At 46.0% G+C, this 19,856-nt stretch overlaps 1 protein-coding gene and 2 pseudogenes across 1 annotated transcript in view; 1 reads left to right on the top strand and 2 right to left on the bottom strand.

Moving 5' to 3' along the window:
• Nucleotides 1-19,856, top strand: part of DNAAF9 (dynein axonemal assembly factor 9) — a 141,337-nt gene that overhangs the window by 87,796 nt on the left and 33,685 nt on the right. Inside the window, 2 exon segments of the mRNA XM_014582291.2 lie at nt 3,681-3,806; nt 11,808-11,845. Of these exon segments, the coding sequence (XP_014437777.1) occupies nt 3,681-3,806; nt 11,808-11,845 (164 nt within the window).
• LOC106733333 (40S ribosomal protein S12 pseudogene) lies at nt 13,983-17,741 on the bottom strand (annotated as a pseudogene).
• On the bottom strand, nt 18,999-19,841 carry LOC114005213 (transmembrane protein 243 pseudogene; annotated as a pseudogene).

Here is a 19,856-nt window from a genome sequence, read left to right as displayed (position 1 = left end):
CAAGCCACCAGGTCCAGGAATTGAAGCATGGTTAGCTATGTGGGAATCCAGTGCCTTAACCATCACTCCACTTGCCGGCCCCAGGATTTGTTTATCTTTTAGTTGACCTTTTCTACCCTAAGAGATGAATCTCTAGGCACCAGCAGAGAGCGTAATGGTCACTGGACTTTCACAGAGTTGATTGCAGTTCGAGTCCTGGACACAGCAGCTTTAAACTTATGCTGGGCACATGTGTGTAAATGCCCAAAATCCCGAGAGAATGGAGGAGAAGGGATTGTGGCATGGTGATCCCCCTGGGGGATGATTTTCACTTTCTGTCTCTTTGTCTCTCCAGCAAGCACATTCACCCAATAGCAAAAATCTCTCTAAAAACAAAAAGAGAGATGAGTCGCTACTGTTTATACTGAATTTGGAAAACAAAAAACCTGCAAACGTTTATATTTAGGAGAAGGGAAAAGCTAAAACTGAGGAGCAAGGATGGGGCACTTACTCGTGAGAGTTAAATAAAATTAAACACTATCTGGGACCAGCAGATGGCATAATGGTTACTGTGGAGAGCAGCCAATCTGAAAACAGGTTACACCGCTGGATTCCCACATAGTTTACCGTGGTTCAAGTCCTAGACCCAGTGGCTTAAACCTCACACCAGGCACATGTGTGTGCATACCCAAAATCCTGAGAGAAGGGATTGTGGCATGCACATCCCCCCAGGGGGTGATGTCTCACTTTCTGTCTCTCTGTCTCTCCAGCGAGCACATGCACCCTGTAGCAAAAACAAAAACAAACTCTCTAAAAAAAAAAAAAAACTCCAAGAAAACAAAATTAAATGCTACCACAGAGATTTGGGGCAGCATGCAGGCGTCAGACCTGCTTGCCAAGTGCTGCTGTGAGGGCCTGGCACTGTGTGGGACTCTGCTGACATCCGAGTTCACCCAAGCACTGCAGTGGAAAGAACCCCGTGTGGCCATATACGCATGTGCCCAGGCTAGGGGAGAAGCCTTGGAGGGGGGAGGCCAGGGAGCAGAGGACTTGCTCCACAGGTGCTTTGTCTGCCAGGCCCTCGTGGGGGAACTCTAGAACCTAGCACAGCCTGTCCTCCGCTGAGGCTCTGCTGGTTGTCAGTGCTGAGGCTGGACCTGAGGGAGAGGAGGTAAAATGTAGTCTGGGATAAAGCCAGGGGCCTTTTTACAGAGAAGTGTTTGTAGAAATTCAGAAATGGCTCAGGCAGGCTGTACCTTTCACCACCACCACCAGCCTCCCAAGAGCCCAGGCCAGGCCAAGGCCCATGGATCAGCAAGAATCTTCCCTAGTCAGGGGTGTTCTCCTCCACAAGGTGAAGAGGGTGGGTCCCCTCTTGGAGTGATTGGGTGTGTGCCCAAGACAGAACATCCCATTCATTCATCTGCCCTGCTTTAGGCCCCAGAGACCAACAACCACCTTATATTCTCTCTTTTTTTTAATTGCCAGAGGACATGTATGCTTTCCAGAGAAAGAGGGAGAAAGCACCCCAAGTTGGGGCATGGTCATGCTGCAGTCCCTTCTCCATTTCTCCATCATGTCAGGATTTGGAGCACACACACACACATGCACCCCAGTGTTTGTCAAGCCGCCTGGAGTCAGCATTGAATCCATGGTCAGCCATGTGGGATTCAGTTCCCTTTAACCACTAGGCCATGAAGCTGGCCTGCACCTTACATTCTTACTGGGGAGACAGACAATAAGCAAATAATGAGAAAATACATCCTATCCAGTTAATGATCGGTACTTTGAAGAAAAACTGGAGGAGGGTCCAGGGAGTGCAGAGAAGGAGGGCTGCATTATCAGATGGGGTATGTGAAGCCTTAAGATGCCCCTTGAGGCCGGCTGCAGTGGCGTGGCAGTCACGCAGTACTCCTCCATTGGGAAGCCACAAAAGGAGATCCCAGGTTCACACCCTGAGATTTCCCGTTACACACTTGGCATGTGCATGCTGCCTCTGATCCTGGCTGAAAGGATGAGGGTGGATTGCGGCACGAAGACCCTGGTAGGGAGTGTCTCTCTCTCTCTCTCTCTCTCTGCCTCTGCCTCTGCCTCTGTCTCTAACTCTGTCAAAGAAGAAGTAAAAATTAACTTTAGAAAAAAAGATGCTACTCGCATAGAGACCTGAAAGGAATGAGGGAGAATGTTGGGCAGGTACCCCAGGAGAGGAGCATTCCAGGCAGAGGAGACAGGGAGCGCAAAGGTGGAAGTATGCCTGGCATGTGCAGAGAAGATCCAGGAGGCCGAGGTGGCTGGATTAGGGGAAGGGGAAGGATGGTAGAAAATGACATTCTTCCCTGCTTGTGGGGGATTGGATCACAGAGGGCTACCGGGCCACTGCGCGGGCTTTGACTTGCCTGCAGAGTGAGATGGAAGCCACTGGAGTCTGCAGCCAGAGGAGTGACGTGACCTGACTGTGGGTGTAGTATACTTGTCTGGCTTCTAAGAGGCAAGGACAGGAGCAGGGTCCAACTGGGAGGTCACTGGGGGGGATTTAGGCAAAATGTGGTAGCAATGTGGCCCCATTAGTAGCTTGAGGATGTGAGCAGTGATCTCTTTTGGTTGGTTTTTTTTTTTAAATATCTATTTAATTTTATTTAGTCATTTATTTTATCAGAGAGAGAAGGAAAGTGAGAAAGCAAGTTGGTAGGTTCAGGACTCGAACCACACTTGGTCATGTGGGAGTGTCCAGCACTGTAACCACCATACTGCCTGCTGGTCCCCTGGTTATATGTTTGAAGACTGATAAAAAATGGAGTCACGGAAAGCTCCAGACAAATCTTTTGACCCTGGTATCTGAAAGAGTAGAGTCCCTCTCTCCTCAGAACAAAACCTTGGGAGGAGCAGACGTGTGGACACCGAATCATGAGCATGTTCGGTTCTAAGTGAAGCTGTACAACTATCTCTTTAAGTCTGGAGTTTAGAGGGTGCTCTAGACAGGAGATGTGAATGTGAGCAGTATCTGATGTGTCTGCTGACCAGGACAGGTTCTGAAGATTCATCCCTTGTTTATTGCCTGCATGTTCTGTGAGGTGGGAAGGGCAAGAAAGAGCTATTAAAGAAAACAGACCACGTAGAAGAAGCTCCTAACTTGATAGCTAGAAAACAAGCCTAAGAACTCTGGGTCCTGGGACCAGCAGATGGCATAACGGTTATGTTGCTGGACTTTTCATGTAGTCTACTGCGGTTCAAGTCCTGGACCTGGTGGCTTGAAGCTTACACCAGGCACATATGCATGTATGCCCAAGATCCTGGGAGGAGAATGGAGGAAAAGCAACTGCAACATGGCCATCCCCACTAGGATGATTTCTTGCTTTCTGTCTCTCTCTCTCTTTGGCAAGTGCACATGACCTATAGCAGAAATATCTCTAAAAAAAGAAAAAATAACAAAAACACTGGGACCCAAGTGTCTCCTACAGCCTCCCATTTACTCCCAGCAGTGGCTCCTGCCCCCACTCTATACAGTTAGAAGGACTAATAGAACTCGAGAACACAGAAACACTTTGTACGTTCTAGGGGCTCTGAATTGGAGTGGGGTGCCCCCTAGAACTCCAGTCACAGGCTCCTTTTGGTTTTCCCTCTACCCTTGTTCAGTCAGCATTCTCCCATTACTCCAGTGCAGCTTTAGACAGTAAATTAATAATATCCTTTCTTTCCTCCAGCTACACAGATGTTATTGATGTGGTCCAAGCCCTGCAGACCCACCCCGATGCCAATGTCAAGTTGTCCTTCACCATTGGTGCCATCACAGTGTGCGTGGAACCCCTGAGCTGCTACATGGAGCACAGGTAGGGCCTCCTCCAGCCCACAGGCTGTGATCTGCTTAAGTGAACTGGAAGTGATTTGCCCACCCACCAGGAGACACATCTTTGTGTGTTCACCATGGGAATAAATCAGTGTACCACTTAATGACTGTGCAGTTCAAATCCCAGGCCCAGCAACTTGAAAAACACATTGGGCACATGTGTGTGCATTCCCAAAATCCCAAATGGAGAATGGAGGAGAAGGGATTGCAGCATGACTATGCCTCTAGAAGGTGCTTCCTCACTTTCCCTCTTTCTCTCCCTCTCTCTCTCTAGCAAGCATACCTACCTTATAGCAAAGAAAAAAAAAGGGCATAAAATCTATTTAAATGTAGAATTAAGGCTAAAATAGGATGATTATGATTATGGAATATAAGTAACAAAATCAAAGGTAAGTCGGGCCAGTAGGTGGTATGGTGGTTAAGGCACTGGAATATGTATGGGAACATGTATGACAATGGTTCAAGTCCTGAACCTGGAAGCTCACTTTCTCTCTCTCTTTCTCTCTCTCTTTCTCTCTTTCTCTCCCTTCCTCCTTCCCTGCCTCTCTCTCTCTGTCTTTCTCTGGCAAAACTCATGTAAAAAAAAAATAATTAATAAATAAATATTTTTTTTAAAAATCAAAGGTAAGTAATAGAAATTAAGATATACTGAGTTTTTCATTTTTCCAAATTACAAGGTTGAAAAATATTACATTGGGCCGGCAGGTAGCATGGTGGTTAAGGCAGCTGGGCTCCCAGATGGCTGACCATGGTTCAAGTCCCAGACCTGGCTGCTTGCTTTCTCACTTTCATTCTCTCTCTCTCTCTGACTCTCTCTGGTTAACTTCAGTCAAATAAAAAAAGAAAATAATAACAATGAATTAAATTACAGGGAAAAATACTGTATCAATAGATCAGAATGATTAATTGCCTATTTTTAGATATTATTTAGAAATTTCCAAATTTGGGAACCAGCAGGTGGCATGGTGGTTGGGGCGCTGGACTCCCACTAGCTGACTGTGGTTCAAGTCCTGGACCTTGCAGCTTGCTTTCTCACTTCCTCTCTCTCTCTCTCTCTCTCTCTAGTCAAATTTAAAAAATAATAATAAATAAAGTTAAATAAATACATAAGGAATTTCCACATTTACCTCTGAAATCCTGGAAAGTAATTTATCTTAGTTTTATTAATACTCCATAGAGACTAAACCATGGCCTGATGGTTAAGCTTGATCCCACGTGTCCATCTGCACAATTTGAGTCCCAGACTCGATGGCATGAAAAACACACTGGATGCATGTGCATTCAGAAGAAGGGATTGCGTCATGACCATACCTCATAAAGGATACTTTCTTACCTTCCCTCTCTCTCTCTCAGTATCTCTTTCATGCTGTCTTTTTTGCCAGTGTATACACCCTCTGGCAAATTTTTTAGGAAATATAAGTTAGAGCCAGCCAACTGGTGGCTTGAAAAGTAATGCTGGGGGGAACCAGCAGTTAGCGTAATGGCTATGTCGTAATGGCTATGTCGCTGGACTCCCACATAGTCGACCGCGGTTCGTGTCCCGGACCTGGTGGCTTAAAACTCAACGCCGGGCGCGTGTGCGTGCGTGCCCAAGATCCCGAGAGGAGAATGGAGGAGAAGGGATTGCGGCGTGACCATCCCCCCTGGGGGGTGATTTCTCGCTTTCTGTCTCTATGTCTCTCTCTGTCTGTCTGGCGAGCGCACGCGCCCTACAGTGAAAATCTCTCCAAAAAAAAAAAAATGCTGGGCACGTGTGCAAGCATGCCCCAAACCCCGAAAGGATGGAGAGAAGGGAGGATAAGTGATTGTGGCCCGACCGTCCCCACACAGCCTCTGATTCTTGCTCTCATGCTCGCTCGCTCTCTCTCTGGTGAGCAGATAGGTCCTCTGGCAGAATTTTAAGATATATATAGGAAAGTGGGACCAGCAGTTAGCATAATGGTTATGTTGCTAAACTCCCATGTAGTCGACTACGGTTCAAGTTTCGGACCCAGTGGCTTAAACTCACGCCAGGCGCTTGTGCGTATGGGCGTGTGTGCGTGCGTGCGTGCCCAAGATCCCAGAACGAGATATATATATATATATATACACACACACACACATACATACATACATACAGGAAATAAAAGTACATATAGGCCCAGCCAGGTGGCATGATCATTAAGGGGGCCAGATACCACATGGCTGACTATGCAATTCGAGTTCCAGATCCAGCAGCCTAGAAAACACACCAGGTATGTGTGTATGTGTGCCCAAATCTCCAGAATACAATGGAGGAGAAGGGATTGCAGTGTAGCCACCCATCTCGGGGGTGATTCCTCACTTTCTCTTTCTCTCTCCCCGTCCCACTGTCTCTCTCTGAGGGGAGCACATACAGCCTATTGCAAAAATTCAGTATTTACATAAAGCCACACCAAAAGCAGCCCCTCCCATCAAGAATTAAAGAATTAAGGCCCAGCTGCCACAAGTACGGCTGATTCACAAGCTCAGACCAAGTGGGAAACTTGAGTTTGATTCCTGACCCACTCTGAAGGCCAGATGTGGAGGCATACACCTGTAATCCCAGCGACTCAGGAGACTGCAGCAGAAGGAGCGTGAGCTCAAGGCTGACAACATGGCCAGACCCTGTCTAAACAAAAAGAGCAGGCAGGGCGTGGTAGTGAGCACCTACAGTCCCAACTGGGAGGCTGAGGCAGGAGAATCATAACAGCAAGACCTTGGTAATTTTTTTAAAAGAATTATTTATTTTATTTTATTCATTTTATTTTAATTTGACCAGAGTGAGAGAGGGAAAGTGAGAAAGCAAGCCACCAGATCCAGGACTCAAACCATGGTCAGCCATGTGGAAGTGTCCAGTGCCTTAACCACCACACCACATGCTGGTCCCAAGACCCTGTTTAAAAAAAAAAAATAGAGTTACATTTATTTCTTTGAATTTGCCATAGGGTGCATGTGCTTGCTGGAGAGAGACACGAGGTAAGGTGGGAGTGAGAGTCATGAGAAAGCATCCCTGCCCCCAGGGGGATGGCCACACTGCAATCTCTTCTCTCAAGATTTTGGGCAACCTCTGTGCTGCCCTTGGTGGCGGGGTTGTTGTTGGCGCCCAAGCCGCAGCAATCATGACAAATGTACTTCAGACTGTGCATGACCACTGGGTTCACATGCTTGTCCCTATGGGATTTGTGTTTGGATGTTATCTAGACAGAAAGTGTGATGAAAAGCTAACTGCCTTACAGAACAAGAGTGTATTATTTAAAAGGGAATTGAGGCCCCATGAAGAAGTGACCTTGAGACCAGCAGTTAGCATAATGGCTGTGTCGCTGGACTCCCACGTAGTCAACCACAGTTCAAGTCCTGGACCTGGTGGCTTAAACTCACGCTGGGCGCATGTGCATGTGTGCCCAAGATCCTGAGAGGAGAATGGAGAAGAAGGGATTGCGGCATGACCACCCCCCCACCCCGGTGGATGATTTCTCACTTTCTGTCTCTGTCTCTCTCTGTCTTTCTGGCGAGCGCACGCTCCTTATAGCAAAAACCTCTCCAAAAAAAAAGAAGTGACCTGGAAGCAAAAACTATGGCTGAATTACAGAATGTTCACATTTTTAAAAATGAGAAAATAAAAACATGTTTGTTATTTTAAAAATAAAAAAGAAAAGAAAGAAAGAAAGATAGATTTTTGGCACACATGCGCACCCGCCCAGCGTGTTTTAAGTCACTGGGTCCAAGAGAACTGCAGTATTGCACACTCTTCTCCATTTCTCCTTTCTGGATTTTGGGCATACTTGCCTGCTGGAGAGAAAAAGAGAGAGAACATCCACTGGGGGTGGGGAAGTGGCCACACTGCAGTTCTTCTCTGTTTCTCCTTTCTGGATTTTGGACACACATGCACATGCTCCTGGTGCCTTTTTTAAGCCACTGGTCCAAGAGGCAAACCATGCAGTTGGCCATGTAGGATTCAGCCACCTTAATTACCATGCCACAGGCTGGCCCAATGAAGATTTTTTAGAATCATGTTTTTAAAACTATTAATTCAGTATTGTTGATTTTGTTTTGTTTTAATGACTACCTTAGCAAAAATTAAATTTGCATTAATGCTTCTAGATAATATTTTTGTAATAACACAGGTGTTGGTAGAACATGATAGAGCATAAATTTCCTTTCTGTGAGATGAAGGTTTATGAGACCTCATTAATCTTGGAGGTAGCCTCAGTTTGGATTCAGGACAGGTTCATGTAAGATTTGCTGGATATCTTTATTCTAAGTCATTGTATTCAGTGAGTATCTAGTGAGTGTCTCCTATGTGCCAGGACCATGCCAATCACTGAAGGTACAGCAGAGAACAAGTTAGTCCAGGTATCTGTTCTTTTCATGGATATGCACGTAGGAATCGTGGGACTGTGTTTTGGGGTACCTTAGATCAGTGTCATTACTTAGAGATTTACTAGAATCTTATATAAATTAGGTACTGGTTGAAACACTACCAAATGCAAAGAGCCATACAATACCTAAGGAATGCTTAGGACTATATCATACTCACAGCTCCTTCTGTTATTCAAAGGAAGAACTGGTCAGTAACCAGTATACCTGTCATTCCACTGTTTCTTAGTGTGAAACTTGCCCAATATGTTTAAAATTCCTGTGCCAAGTACTCTTTAATATTAGTAGGAAGGGGACCAGCAGATAGCATAGTGGTTATGTCACTGGACTCCCACATGACTGACTGCAGTTCGAGTCCCGGACCTGGTGGCTTGAATCACCAGGCACATGTGCGTGCATGCCCAAGATCCCAGGAGGACAATGGAGGAGAAGGGAGGGTGGCATGGCCATCCTACCTGAGAGATGATTTCTCACTTTCCCTTTCACTGTCTATCTGTCTCTCTCTCTCTCTCTCTCTCTCTCTCTTTCTCTCTGGTGAACATATGCTCCCTAAAGAAACTTCTACAAAATAATAACAGTAGTAGTAGGAAGGATGCTAAATTGATAAGAAAAAAAGTGAGCCAAGATTTACTTTGTTCTCTTGTCATGCATTATGTTTGCCCTTCTGACCTTAAAATTTCCCATTAAGGGAGCTGGCAGGTGGAGTGGTTAAGGGTGCTGGACTCCCACATAGCTGAGCACAGTTTAAGTTCTGGACCTGGAGGCGTGCTTTCTCACTTTCTCTCTCACCAAATTAAACAAAGTTAAATAATTCTTTTTAAAAAAAAGTCCCAGTAAGGTAGGCTTTATTGCCATAGTTTTACCATGAGGGAGCTGATGCTCAAAAATGCTAAATAATTTTCCTTTTTTTTTTAGAGAGAGAGGTTTTGGTATAGGGCACGTGCACTCACCAGAAGACAGAGAGAGACAGAGAGACAGAAAGTGAGAAATCACTCCCCAGTGGGGATGGCCACAGCACAATCCCTTATCCTCGATTCTCCTCTCAGGATCTTGGGCACACATGCACACGCACCCAGCATGAGTTTAAGCCACCAGGTCTGAGACTCAAACCACAGTCAACAACACGGAAGTCCAACGACATAGTCATTACACCATCTGCTGGTCCCATAAGCTAAATAATTTTCCATATGTCACCAATGACATACACAATTATGATGTTGGGTAGTGCCATAATAAAAGATTCAAACAATTTTATAAGCAATGTAAATAAGCAATAATAGTTCCTGGTTGGATTGTGAGGAAAGCCAACAAAGGCATTAGAAGGCTAGGTATGGGACCAGCAGGTAGCATAGTGGTTAAAGTGCCCATATGACCAACCGCAGTTCAAGTCCCAGACCTGGCAGCTTACTTTCTCACTTTTCCTCTCTCTGTCTCTCTGACTCTGCCCCTTTCTGGTCAAATTAAAATAAGTCAATAAATAAAGTTAAATAAAATAATTCTTAAAAAAAAAAAAGAAGAAGGACAGATATGACAAAAATGCCCAAGATATGCGAGCTTGCATTCTAGTTTTAGGGAATTGTATATATGTGCAAGTGCATGTATTCTAAATATACTACCTCCAGTTACTTGAAGTCTACATAATGATCCCACTTCATCAGAGGTCTAAAGCATGAGTGTCCAACCTGTGCCTTGAGGGGGAACTTTGTCCAGCCTTGTCTACGGTGCCTCTGTTGTGAACTGCTACCACCTGCCATGAGAAGACAAGCAGCGCTCTGAGAAGGGCTGGAGTGCACGTATAAGTTGCAGGCATTCAACAGGAACAGACGCTTTCTTTCTTTCTTTCTTTCTTTTTTTTTTAAGAATTATTTTATTTAAATTTATTTATTTATTTTATTTTTAATTTGACCAGAGAGGAACAGAGTGAGAGAGGGATAGGGAAAGTGAGAAAGCAAACCACTAGGTCCAAAACTTGAACCATGGTCACCCAGCCATCTGAGAGTCCAGCGCTCTCAACCACCCTGCCACCTGCCAGCCCCAGAACAGACACAGTTTCTAAGAATAACCAGTTAATTCCTGAGAACTTTGCTCTCTGACAAGCCATGAGTACAGTGAGTCAGCAAGTTCTGTTCTTGGGAGACTCTGGTACGGGTGTCTCTCCCTTTGTTCTAGGCCTCTTGACCTTGCCATACTTTGTCATAGTGCACAGGGGTTTCTTGAGATTCTTCAGAAACCATGAGAAAACCGGTCTATAGTACAAAGCCCTCAGACACTGGTATTCATCTAGCTCACTCAGCCTCTGAGTTTGGTTCCAAATGGTGTGCATCTGGCTGTTGTCCGAGATCAAATGAGAGGATGAAAGTTTGCCCCTACCAAGGAAATTCCAGACGAGAAATCCCCCAAGTATCTGGAACAGCATTCATACCTGCCAAAAAGCCCAGCAACTATTCAGACGAATGGCTTCAGCAAGTATCCCACTTGCCAGGGAGAAAAACAGGAGCTCTTTGGTGCCTCACTTAGGTCTCTGCTTGAGCCCCTCAACTTCTAGCTGCATGGGAGACCTCAGGCAAGCTGCTCAGTCTGCTCAGCCGTCCTCAGCCCACTTGATCTTCTGTTAAATAGCCCAGGTGCAGGACAGACAGGACGACAGAGCAAGATCATATGCAGAACTGCTTATATGGTGCCTGGCCTGTGGCGGAGACGTGATAATGCTAACTGTTCTCTTTAGTGTTAGTTTTCTTCCCCGAGAAAAGCCTGTGCTGTTTTAGAAGTTTCAAAGCCCTGCGAGAATGTGAGTTTTTCTCTGGAGCTTACTGCAGTGCAGTCACCACTACCTCCTACTTCACTTGTCATCCAGTCCGTTTCCTACTTTTCACTCACCATTTGAGTTAAGAATGAGATGAAAGGAAAAGCGGGATTCTAGCGTGCACATGAAAAGAAGCACGGTAGCGTTGGTACTAAAGGCCCCTAGTAGAGTTAGGTAAATGTCATTCTCATTTTCCTTTGAAATTTCCCCTTGCTCAAAACAGTTATCTTGGCTTTTTTTCAAAATTTTTTGCCAGAGGGTATGTACACTTGCCAGAGAGAGACAGAAAGAGAGCAAGAGAGGGAAAGTGAGAAGGCATCCCCCATGGAGGTGGTCATGCCTCATTCCCTTCTCCTCCAGTTTCCACTTGGGATTTTGGGCATGCATTCACACGTGCCTAGCATGTTTTTCAAGCTGCCAGTCTGGGATTCAAACCACACAGTGGGCCATGTGGCCATGTGGGATCCAGCACCTTCACCACCACACGGCAGGCTGTTTCTCTTTCAGACTCTTTTTCTCCAGCTGCTATAGTCTAAAGAGCTATTCCTGCACACAGCAGCCCATCTTCAGCATCCCACCAAGGGTTGGCCATGAGGAACTGTGAGGCTCCCACCCTGGGAAGGTCTTGTCGCAAAGCTATGAAATTCTTTGAGTACCCATGGCTATCCTGGAGCTAGTGCTGCCTTCGCTTTCCTCATCAAGTAGATCAACTTGCGTGCCAGGAACCATCACATTTCTGTGGGAAATAATCAGTGTCAGTTCTGAGATTAATAGTTTTAAAATATTCCTATTTTTTCCTTCTAGATTTCTGTTTCCCAAATGTCTTGACCAGTGTTCACAAGGTAAGCCATATGCTTTCCTTTGTCTCTGCATGCCTCTCCAAACTTTACTTCAGGCTCCTACCTACCATTCTGAAATCTAAAGCAAACAAAATTGAGCCAGGAAAAACTTTGACATGTTTACTTTTGCATATTTGATAGACAGATTTCTTCCAAGAGCTTGTCCCTTAATAGCAGTAAATTGCCATGGCAACACCTCTCCTGAGCTGGACTCAAGTCTGCCTTGGCCGTCTAGCTAATATCTACAGACAGGAGGTGTTCCTGGCCTTAGATCAGAAGGAACTTGATGTACTTCTCTTGTCCCAGAAGTTCGGTGTTTGGCCTAGCAAGGCCTGTCCTTCCCTGATACCCCTCTATACACACTGGAATTTTCCACACCTCCTAGATAACATTTAGAACATCTACCATCCTGCCGGTCACACTCAACCTTATGTTATCATACCACATACAACCCTGGATGCAGCACTTTCTAGTCATAATCTCAGTGATGCCTGGATATCCAGAATAAATTTTAAACTCCCTGCAGTGGTGATGAAATGCTCATTGTTGTCAGGAGACACGCCTGGGGTCTGGACTTCCTGAGCCAGCAAGCAGAAATCAGATGGAAGAAAACAACTCAGTGTCCCCAGCACAGTTTTGTCCTGCTGATCCCATTGCCAGTCTGCAGGGAGCGGAGACAACACAGCATACCAGAGCGGTTGTCTTGGGAAACAGCTGAGCTGGGTGCTGCCCAGCGCAGGAGGCCGGTCCCTGGGGGTAGGACTGTGTATGTTGGATCGCTGTACCAGGTTGTCTCAGGTCCGGCTTTTAGGGGCCCCTCTTTCTTTCTAGGCATGGCACCTCAAGAGCAGGGTGGAATGGAGGTTGGCTAGGTTCATCTACAGTGTATACCCCAGGTGGCTCAAGGAAATTTTGTGGATTTTTGGGTCAGTAGGACCTAGTGGCAGACCAGGTATAGGGCTTGAGTTGAAAAAGAGAGGCCTCCGGATGACTCCTAAATTTCCAGGTTAGAGATTAGGAATGTTGCTCGTAATTTGGAATAGAAAGCATAGGATAAAACACAGAACCAGGACATAACCAAGGTAGGCTGTTTGATACTAAGAGACATGTTTTGAAGTCATGGTCAAAACCAGGGATGTAGGGAACCAGCAGTTAGCGTAATGGCTATGTCGCTGGACTCCCACATAGTCAACTGCGGTTTGCGTCCCGGACCCAGTGGCTTAAAACTCAGGCCAGGTGCGTGTGCGTGCGTGCCCAAGATCCCGAGAGGAGAATGGAGGAGAAGGGACTGCGGCATGGCCATCCCCCCTGGGGGGGGATTTCTCGCTTTCTGTCTCTTTGTCTCTCTCTGTATGTCTGGCGAGCGCATGCGCCCTATAGCAAAAACCTCTCCAAAAAAAAAAAAAAACCAGGGATGTAGACTGTATTCAGCCAGTAATCAGAAGTAGAGTTGAAAAGGTCAGAAGGCCAGAGATTGGGAGGTGGAGGGGGAAGTCCAGGAGATTAAATGAAGAGAAGAAAGAGAGAGCATTGTCTCTGATGCTGAGGAAGGAAAGAGATCGATCGGTGATGGTTTGTGCTGGAGAAACCACAAGGAAAGGACAGAGCGAGCCCACTGACTTTGCTAGTGTGAAGCAAGGATAACCTAGTGGAGAGGTGAGGGCTGAAGCCAAGTCAGTGGACTGATGGCCAATGAGGTCCTGGAAGCTGGCAAGTGGGGATGTTTTAGGGTATTTGGGAATGAAAAGGATGATAGCTACAGAGGAATGCTTTGAAGAATTGTTCTTTCTTTTTTATAATTTATTTAATTAATTACATTTGTCGTTGTTGTTACTATTATTATTATTTAATTTGACCAGAGAGAGAAAGCAAGCCCGCAGATCTGGGTCTCGAACTGTGGTCAGCCACTTGGGAATCCAGTGCCTTTAACCACCACACCACCTGCTGGTCCCAAGAGTCATTATTTCTAAATGATTTTCTCCTTATTTACTGAGGAGAAAGCCTGTGGGCTAGAGGGAGATACTAGGCTTGATAGATGGGGGGGTGGGGAGGGTGTCACTGAAAAGAATGAGGAGAAAGGGGATGGTTCCAGAGTTCACCAGGAATGAAGGTTGACAGGAATGTCTTTCCTTTTTTTTTATCTTTATCATGAGCTGATTTTTATTATCTTTTCATTTCTTGCATTTGAAGTACTCTTCAATGACAACCTTGGCCTGACATTCCTTGCCATAGTCCTTAACTACTACACAGCTGCAACCAACCACTTTACGGCTTTTTCCCTCTCTGTCAGTTTTACAGAGGCCTACCCATTCTCCTAGTTTCTTGTCATCAACCTTAATCAGGTTAATTTGGTGATCGGCACAAAGAGCCTCCACCAACTTGACATACATAGGTTCGTCACAGTTGGATGTAAGCACACACAGGTGGGCTTGGCGCTTGTCTAAGGTTTTGGTGGCTTCGCGAGTTCCACGTGCTAGGCCATCGTGGATAAAGGCGGTCTTCAGCATCTCTTGTAAAGCAGTATTAACGTCCATTACACCTCCAGCAGCAATGCCTTCCTCGGCCATGGCAGTGGATTACTGGTGGGGCCGAATCTTGAACGCACACCTCCGCGCAACTCAGTGGCAGTGGTGAAGGCGGCAGGAAAAGAGCAGGAGTGTCTTTCCTTGGGAAGTGCTTTACAAAGGCAGGGGACATGTTTACCTTGTTGAACTCTGCCTGGGATGTGCTGACCTGCCTTAATTCTTATAAGTGTTGGTACTTTCTTTTCCTTCAGAGTCTTTTGTCCACTACGTGAATATTGCTACCCTAGTGTCCCTTGGCTCCTTAGCCCTTTCTTTCCCCCTTAGTGTCCCTCTCCTTTTTTGCATGAGGGTCAAGCACAGATAGACTTCCCTGGCTGAGGGCCTTGGGAAGTGCTGTGTCTACTTTACCCACTAACCTGGGCAGACCTGGGCTTCCCCCAGTAGGACACTCCTTTTAGGCCAAGACAGACTGCGTTCTCTCTGGCACTTGGTAGGCATATCTCATTAACACTGCCTTCCAAATCATTGTTCAAAGGCAGTGTGTGCTAAATGCTGTGCTTGTATAAAGCTAGGGATGTACTCAGATGTGGACAGATGACCTTGAGGCAACAGATGCTGTTTTCTGATCTCCTTTAAAGGTCTCATGGAAGGAGAATGCATTGGTAAATGTCTTTGCTTTGTACCTAGCCCCTGGGACCCTATAGATTAGCCTGATCTGGCTCACCATGGGCACGGGCTATCTAGGGAGAGAGGAGATAAAAAAGCAAGTATTTCTTTTCTCCTTGGAGACTTGGTAGCTCACTTGGAGTTGGGATCTGCCACCAGTAGATAAACACTTCATGTCCGGAGGGAGCATACTGCTCTCCTTCATGAGTCAAGCTCCCTGATTCATTGCTTTTAACAACAAAGGATTATTTTACAATGAGAAAGGGACTAGGCTTAGTCCCAAAGTGATGTGTGTTATAGAAATCTCAGGACTAGGAAACAGTCTTGGTGCTTAAACAGCAAGCAAGGCTCATTGTGAAGCTGGTATGAAAGCAGAGTAGGGATGGTTTTTTCTGCCATGGCCTGCCTGTAGGAGTATCTATAGATCATAGAAGTGCATTTCACTTTCTTCTGGGCTGCTGGAAGCCATTAGCCCAGACTAGGAATGTCAGAGACTGCAGGGGTATTTCTCTGCTACTTGACAAGGCTTCCTGCTCGCTCACAGCCCAGACTGGTAAGACCTTGACCAGCTCTGGGTGTCCACTCCTTGTTACAAAACAGAAAGAAATTCCTGGCCTAAACAAGGTGAAACCGCTCACCGTGGCCTGTTCACCCTGTGCTCCAGATACCTGCGGTACCTGGTGCAATGCACCACAGATGGCATTTCCTCTTGGCAGGTGGCGGTTTACATAGCTGGCCTAAGGAATGCTGGGGATAATCCTCTTGCTTGTTTCCCTATAAAGCAAAACCCCTCTTCTGTGCCCAGTTCCTGACCTAGAATTCCAACCCCACTAGACTAGCCTGCATGGCACAGCAGCATAAGGCATGACTTCGGCAGGGGATGCGTCTCCCAGCAACCCAGACCCAGCCTTTGCATGGGCAGGCCAAGCCTGGGCAATGACCATGGTGCATGCTGCTCAGGTGGGCATGTTTGCACTAGCCTGACTCCCCCATTTCTTTAGCCCAACTATTTATAGACTATCTGAAGAAGCATACCCAAACACTGGTTATCAAACTAGTTGTCTCCAAACTCTGGGAGGAGAATTAGGGTTCAGGGTGCCAGACAGAGGAAGAGGGAGGAGAAATTTTGTACTGAGTACCCTTTTGTGCCTTGTGAATTTTGTACCAAAAATATATGTATACCAGTAAGTTTTAGAAACTCTTTCAAGTGGGACCAGCAGTTGGCATAATGGCTATGTCACTGGACTCCCATGTAGTCGACTATAGTTCGAGTCCCAGACCTGGTGGCTTAAATTCATGGCGGGTGCTTGTGTGTACGTGCCCAAGATCCTGAGAGGAGAAATGATTGCGGCATGGCCATCCCCCCTGAGAGGTGATTTCTCGCTTTCTATCTCTCTGTCTCTGTCTTTCTGGTGAACACACGCACCCTATAGCAAAACCTTCTAAAAAAAATAAGAGAAGAAACTCTTTCAGGTGGATGTCTGATGAATAGGATTTGCTTAGACTTCTAAATGGGAAATTTAGAATACCGGCACCTCCAGCTTAGGTGATTGGACAGCTGCCTTGGACATTAGGTTTCATGTGTCTTTGTTACACTTAGTTTGTTCATTCATTTATTTAATTTTTATTTTTAAATGAGAGAGTGTGGGAGGGAGAGAGGAAGATAAAGCATTGCCCACAGGGCCTTGCCATGTGTGTTCAGCAAATCTTTATCCAATGCCTGGGAAACTAAGGAAGACTTCTGGAAAGGTTCTGTTCAAGGTGTCTATACCCTAATGGAGAAGCGGGCCCAACAAAATGAAGAGAAGAGCCAGTTCCTCAGCACAGTGCAGTTGTGCTGCTCAGGGGAAGTAGGAGCCCATGTGGCGGCTGTGGCTCGAATTCTGCACACTGGGCGTGCACACAGGTTCCCAAGATCTGATGGGCAGGAGGGCTGAGGGAGCGGGACCACAGCATGGCCAGGCTGTGCAGGCACTTCTCTCTCATCTCTCACTGTCACATGCACACACATGCTCTCTGTCATAAATATAGGGGCAAAGGGGGAAAGATGATTCCAGGCACAAAGGTAAAGGCTTGTGATAGTCACGGGCTGACAAGAGCCAGAGCGTACACAGGGCATTGAGGAAGGACACGGGAGGCAGGCCTGACAAGCCAAGAGTGGCATTCACATAATAGTAACTGGAACCCACTCAGGTATTTTAAGGAGGGAAATGACTTGTTAGATCTATGTTTTTTTTAAACTTATATAAATTATTTTATTTACTACTGTAATTAGATCTTCACAGTCAACCTAGAATTCCAACCCCACTAGACTAGCCTGCATGGCACAGCAGCATAAGGCATGACTTCGGCAGGGGATGCGTCTCCCAGCAACCCAGACCCAGCCTTTGCATGGGCAGGCCAAGCCTGGACAATGACCATGGTGCATGCTGCTCAGGTGGGCATGTTTGCACTAGCCTGACTCCCCCATTTCTTTAGCCCAACTATTTATAGACTATCTGAAGAAGCATACCCAAACACTGGTTATCAAACTAGTTGTCTCCAAACTCTGGGAGGAGAATTAGGGTTCAGGGTGCCAGACAGAGGAAGAGGGAGGAGAAATTTTGTACTGAGTACCCTTTTGTGCCTTGTGAATTTTGTACCAAAAATATATGTATACCAGTAAGTTTTAGAAACTCTTTCAAGTGGGACCAGCAGTTGGCATAATGGCTATGTCACTGGACTCCCATGTAGTCGACTATAGTTCGAGTCCCAGACCTGGTGGCTTAAATTCATGGCGGGTGCTTGTGTGTACGTGCCCAAGATCCTGAGAGGAGAAATGATTGCGGCATGGCCATCCCCCCTGAGAGGTGATTTCTCGCTTTCTATCTCTCTGTCTCTGTCTTTCTGGTGAACACACGCACCCTATAGCAAAACCTTCTAAAAAAAATAAGAGAAGAAACTCTTTCAGGTGGATGTCTGATGAATAGGATTTGCTTAGACTTCTAAATGGGAAATTTAGAATACCGGCACCTCCAGCTTAGGTGATTGGACAGCTGCCTTGGACATTAGGTTTCATGTGTCTTTGTTACACTTAGTTTGTTCATTCATTTATTTAATTTTTATTTTTAAATGAGAGAGTGTGGGAGGGAGAGAGGAAGATAAAGCATTGCCCACAGGGCCTTGCCATGTGTGTTCAGCAAATCTTTATCCAATGCCTGGGAAACTAAGGAAGACTTCTGGAAAGGTTCTGTTCAAGGTGTCTATACCCTAATGGAGAAGCGGGCCCAACAAAATGAAGAGAAGAGCCAGTTCCTCAGCACAGTGCAGTTGTGCTGCTCAGGGGAAGTAGGAGCCCATGTGGCGGCTGTGGCTCGAATTCTGCACACTGGGCGTGCACACAGGTTCCCAAGATCTGATGGGCAGGAGGGCTGAGGGAGCGGGACCACAGCATGGCCAGGCTGTGCAGGCACTTCTCTCTCATCTCTCACTGTCACATGCACACACATGCTCTCTGTCATAAATATAGGGGCAAAGGGGGAAAGATGATTCCAGGCACAAAGGTAAAGGCTTGTGATAGTCACGGGCTGACAAGAGCCAGAGCGTACACAGGGCATTGAGGAAGGACACGGGAGGCAGGCCTGACAAGCCAAGAGTGGCATTCACATAATAGTAACTGGAACCCACTCAGGTATTTTAAGGAGGGAAATGACTTGTTAGATCTATGTTTTTTTTAAACTTATATAAATTATTTTATTTACTACTGTAATTAGATCTTCACAGTCAAAGTTGTCTTCACTGTTTTGTTAATGTGAAATGAGATTGTTGTTATAAGCAAAAGTTGGTTGCTTAGGGGACAGTAATTGTATGTTTAACAGAAGTAAAAGAATATTTGTATTAAAATGCAAGATTTTGTTTGTTACATAACCTTACGCCACGTTGTAAAAAATTTTATTTCAAAAGTGAGAATTACTTGTGCTGTTGAGCTTTAAGGATTGGAATGTTTAAGTGCAATATCAGCTCCATAAAGAAAAACGAAGTGGTTATAATGTATGTCTCCCATATAAGAGGGAATTTAGAATTACAATTAACATGAAAAGCTTGTATCAAACTTCTGCAGTATTCAGCATACTTAATCCAGCGATTATTTATTCATTGTCCTATGATGTCGTTTGGAAGAGTCCTGATATTTTCTCCTTGTTCGTCTCACCTTCCCACATCATGAACATACAGATTTGCACATACACATAACATGATGATACAAAATAAGATACAGTAAATTAGCTTTCTAAATTTCAGCTCTAAGTCTCCTTGTCGATACCAGTAAATAAGTATGCAGGCAGTACTACTACTTAAAGAGATGCAGACAGCAAAAAATGCATTCAATGGCTTTGGAGGTAGTTGAGGGAAAACAAAATCACTAATCAGCATTACTAGAATCGTAAGGATGTCAGGCTGCCAACTACTCGATTGATGATTTGATCCTTCGCCAATGTCTCCCTGAACAGGGGTCTGTTGTCCAGGCCACTGGTGCTGTAGGTCCTGGCAGTAAAATGTTCCATTTGGGGGCTTCTTCAGCTTTCCATAGGCCCCTCAAAAGCGAGCCAGCATTGCCTCCCGAAGCCTCAGTTGCACCACGCCAAGGTCTGCGGCTCAGGGCACGCGCATGGTGGGACCCCTGGGGCCCAGGAGGTCCTGGCAGTGGTGGAGTGTGGGCGCTCACACGCAGGGGTTGCTCTGCCGGAGCCTGCCTCTTATCTCAAGCAGCTTCAACGCCTGCAGAGAGCTCACAGGCGGCCCAGAGCTGCGCTGCAGGTCTCCTCTCAGATGTATGTTTTTGAAAG

The sequence above is a fragment of the Tupaia chinensis genome, unplaced genomic scaffold (assembly GCF_000334495.1).
Source record: "Tupaia chinensis unplaced genomic scaffold, TupChi_1.0 Scaffold143574_1, whole genome shotgun sequence".
Taxonomy (NCBI): domain Eukaryota; kingdom Metazoa; phylum Chordata; class Mammalia; order Scandentia; family Tupaiidae; genus Tupaia; species Tupaia belangeri.
Note: the sequence above shows the minus strand (reverse complement) of the source record. Positions and strands in the feature narration are given on the sequence as shown.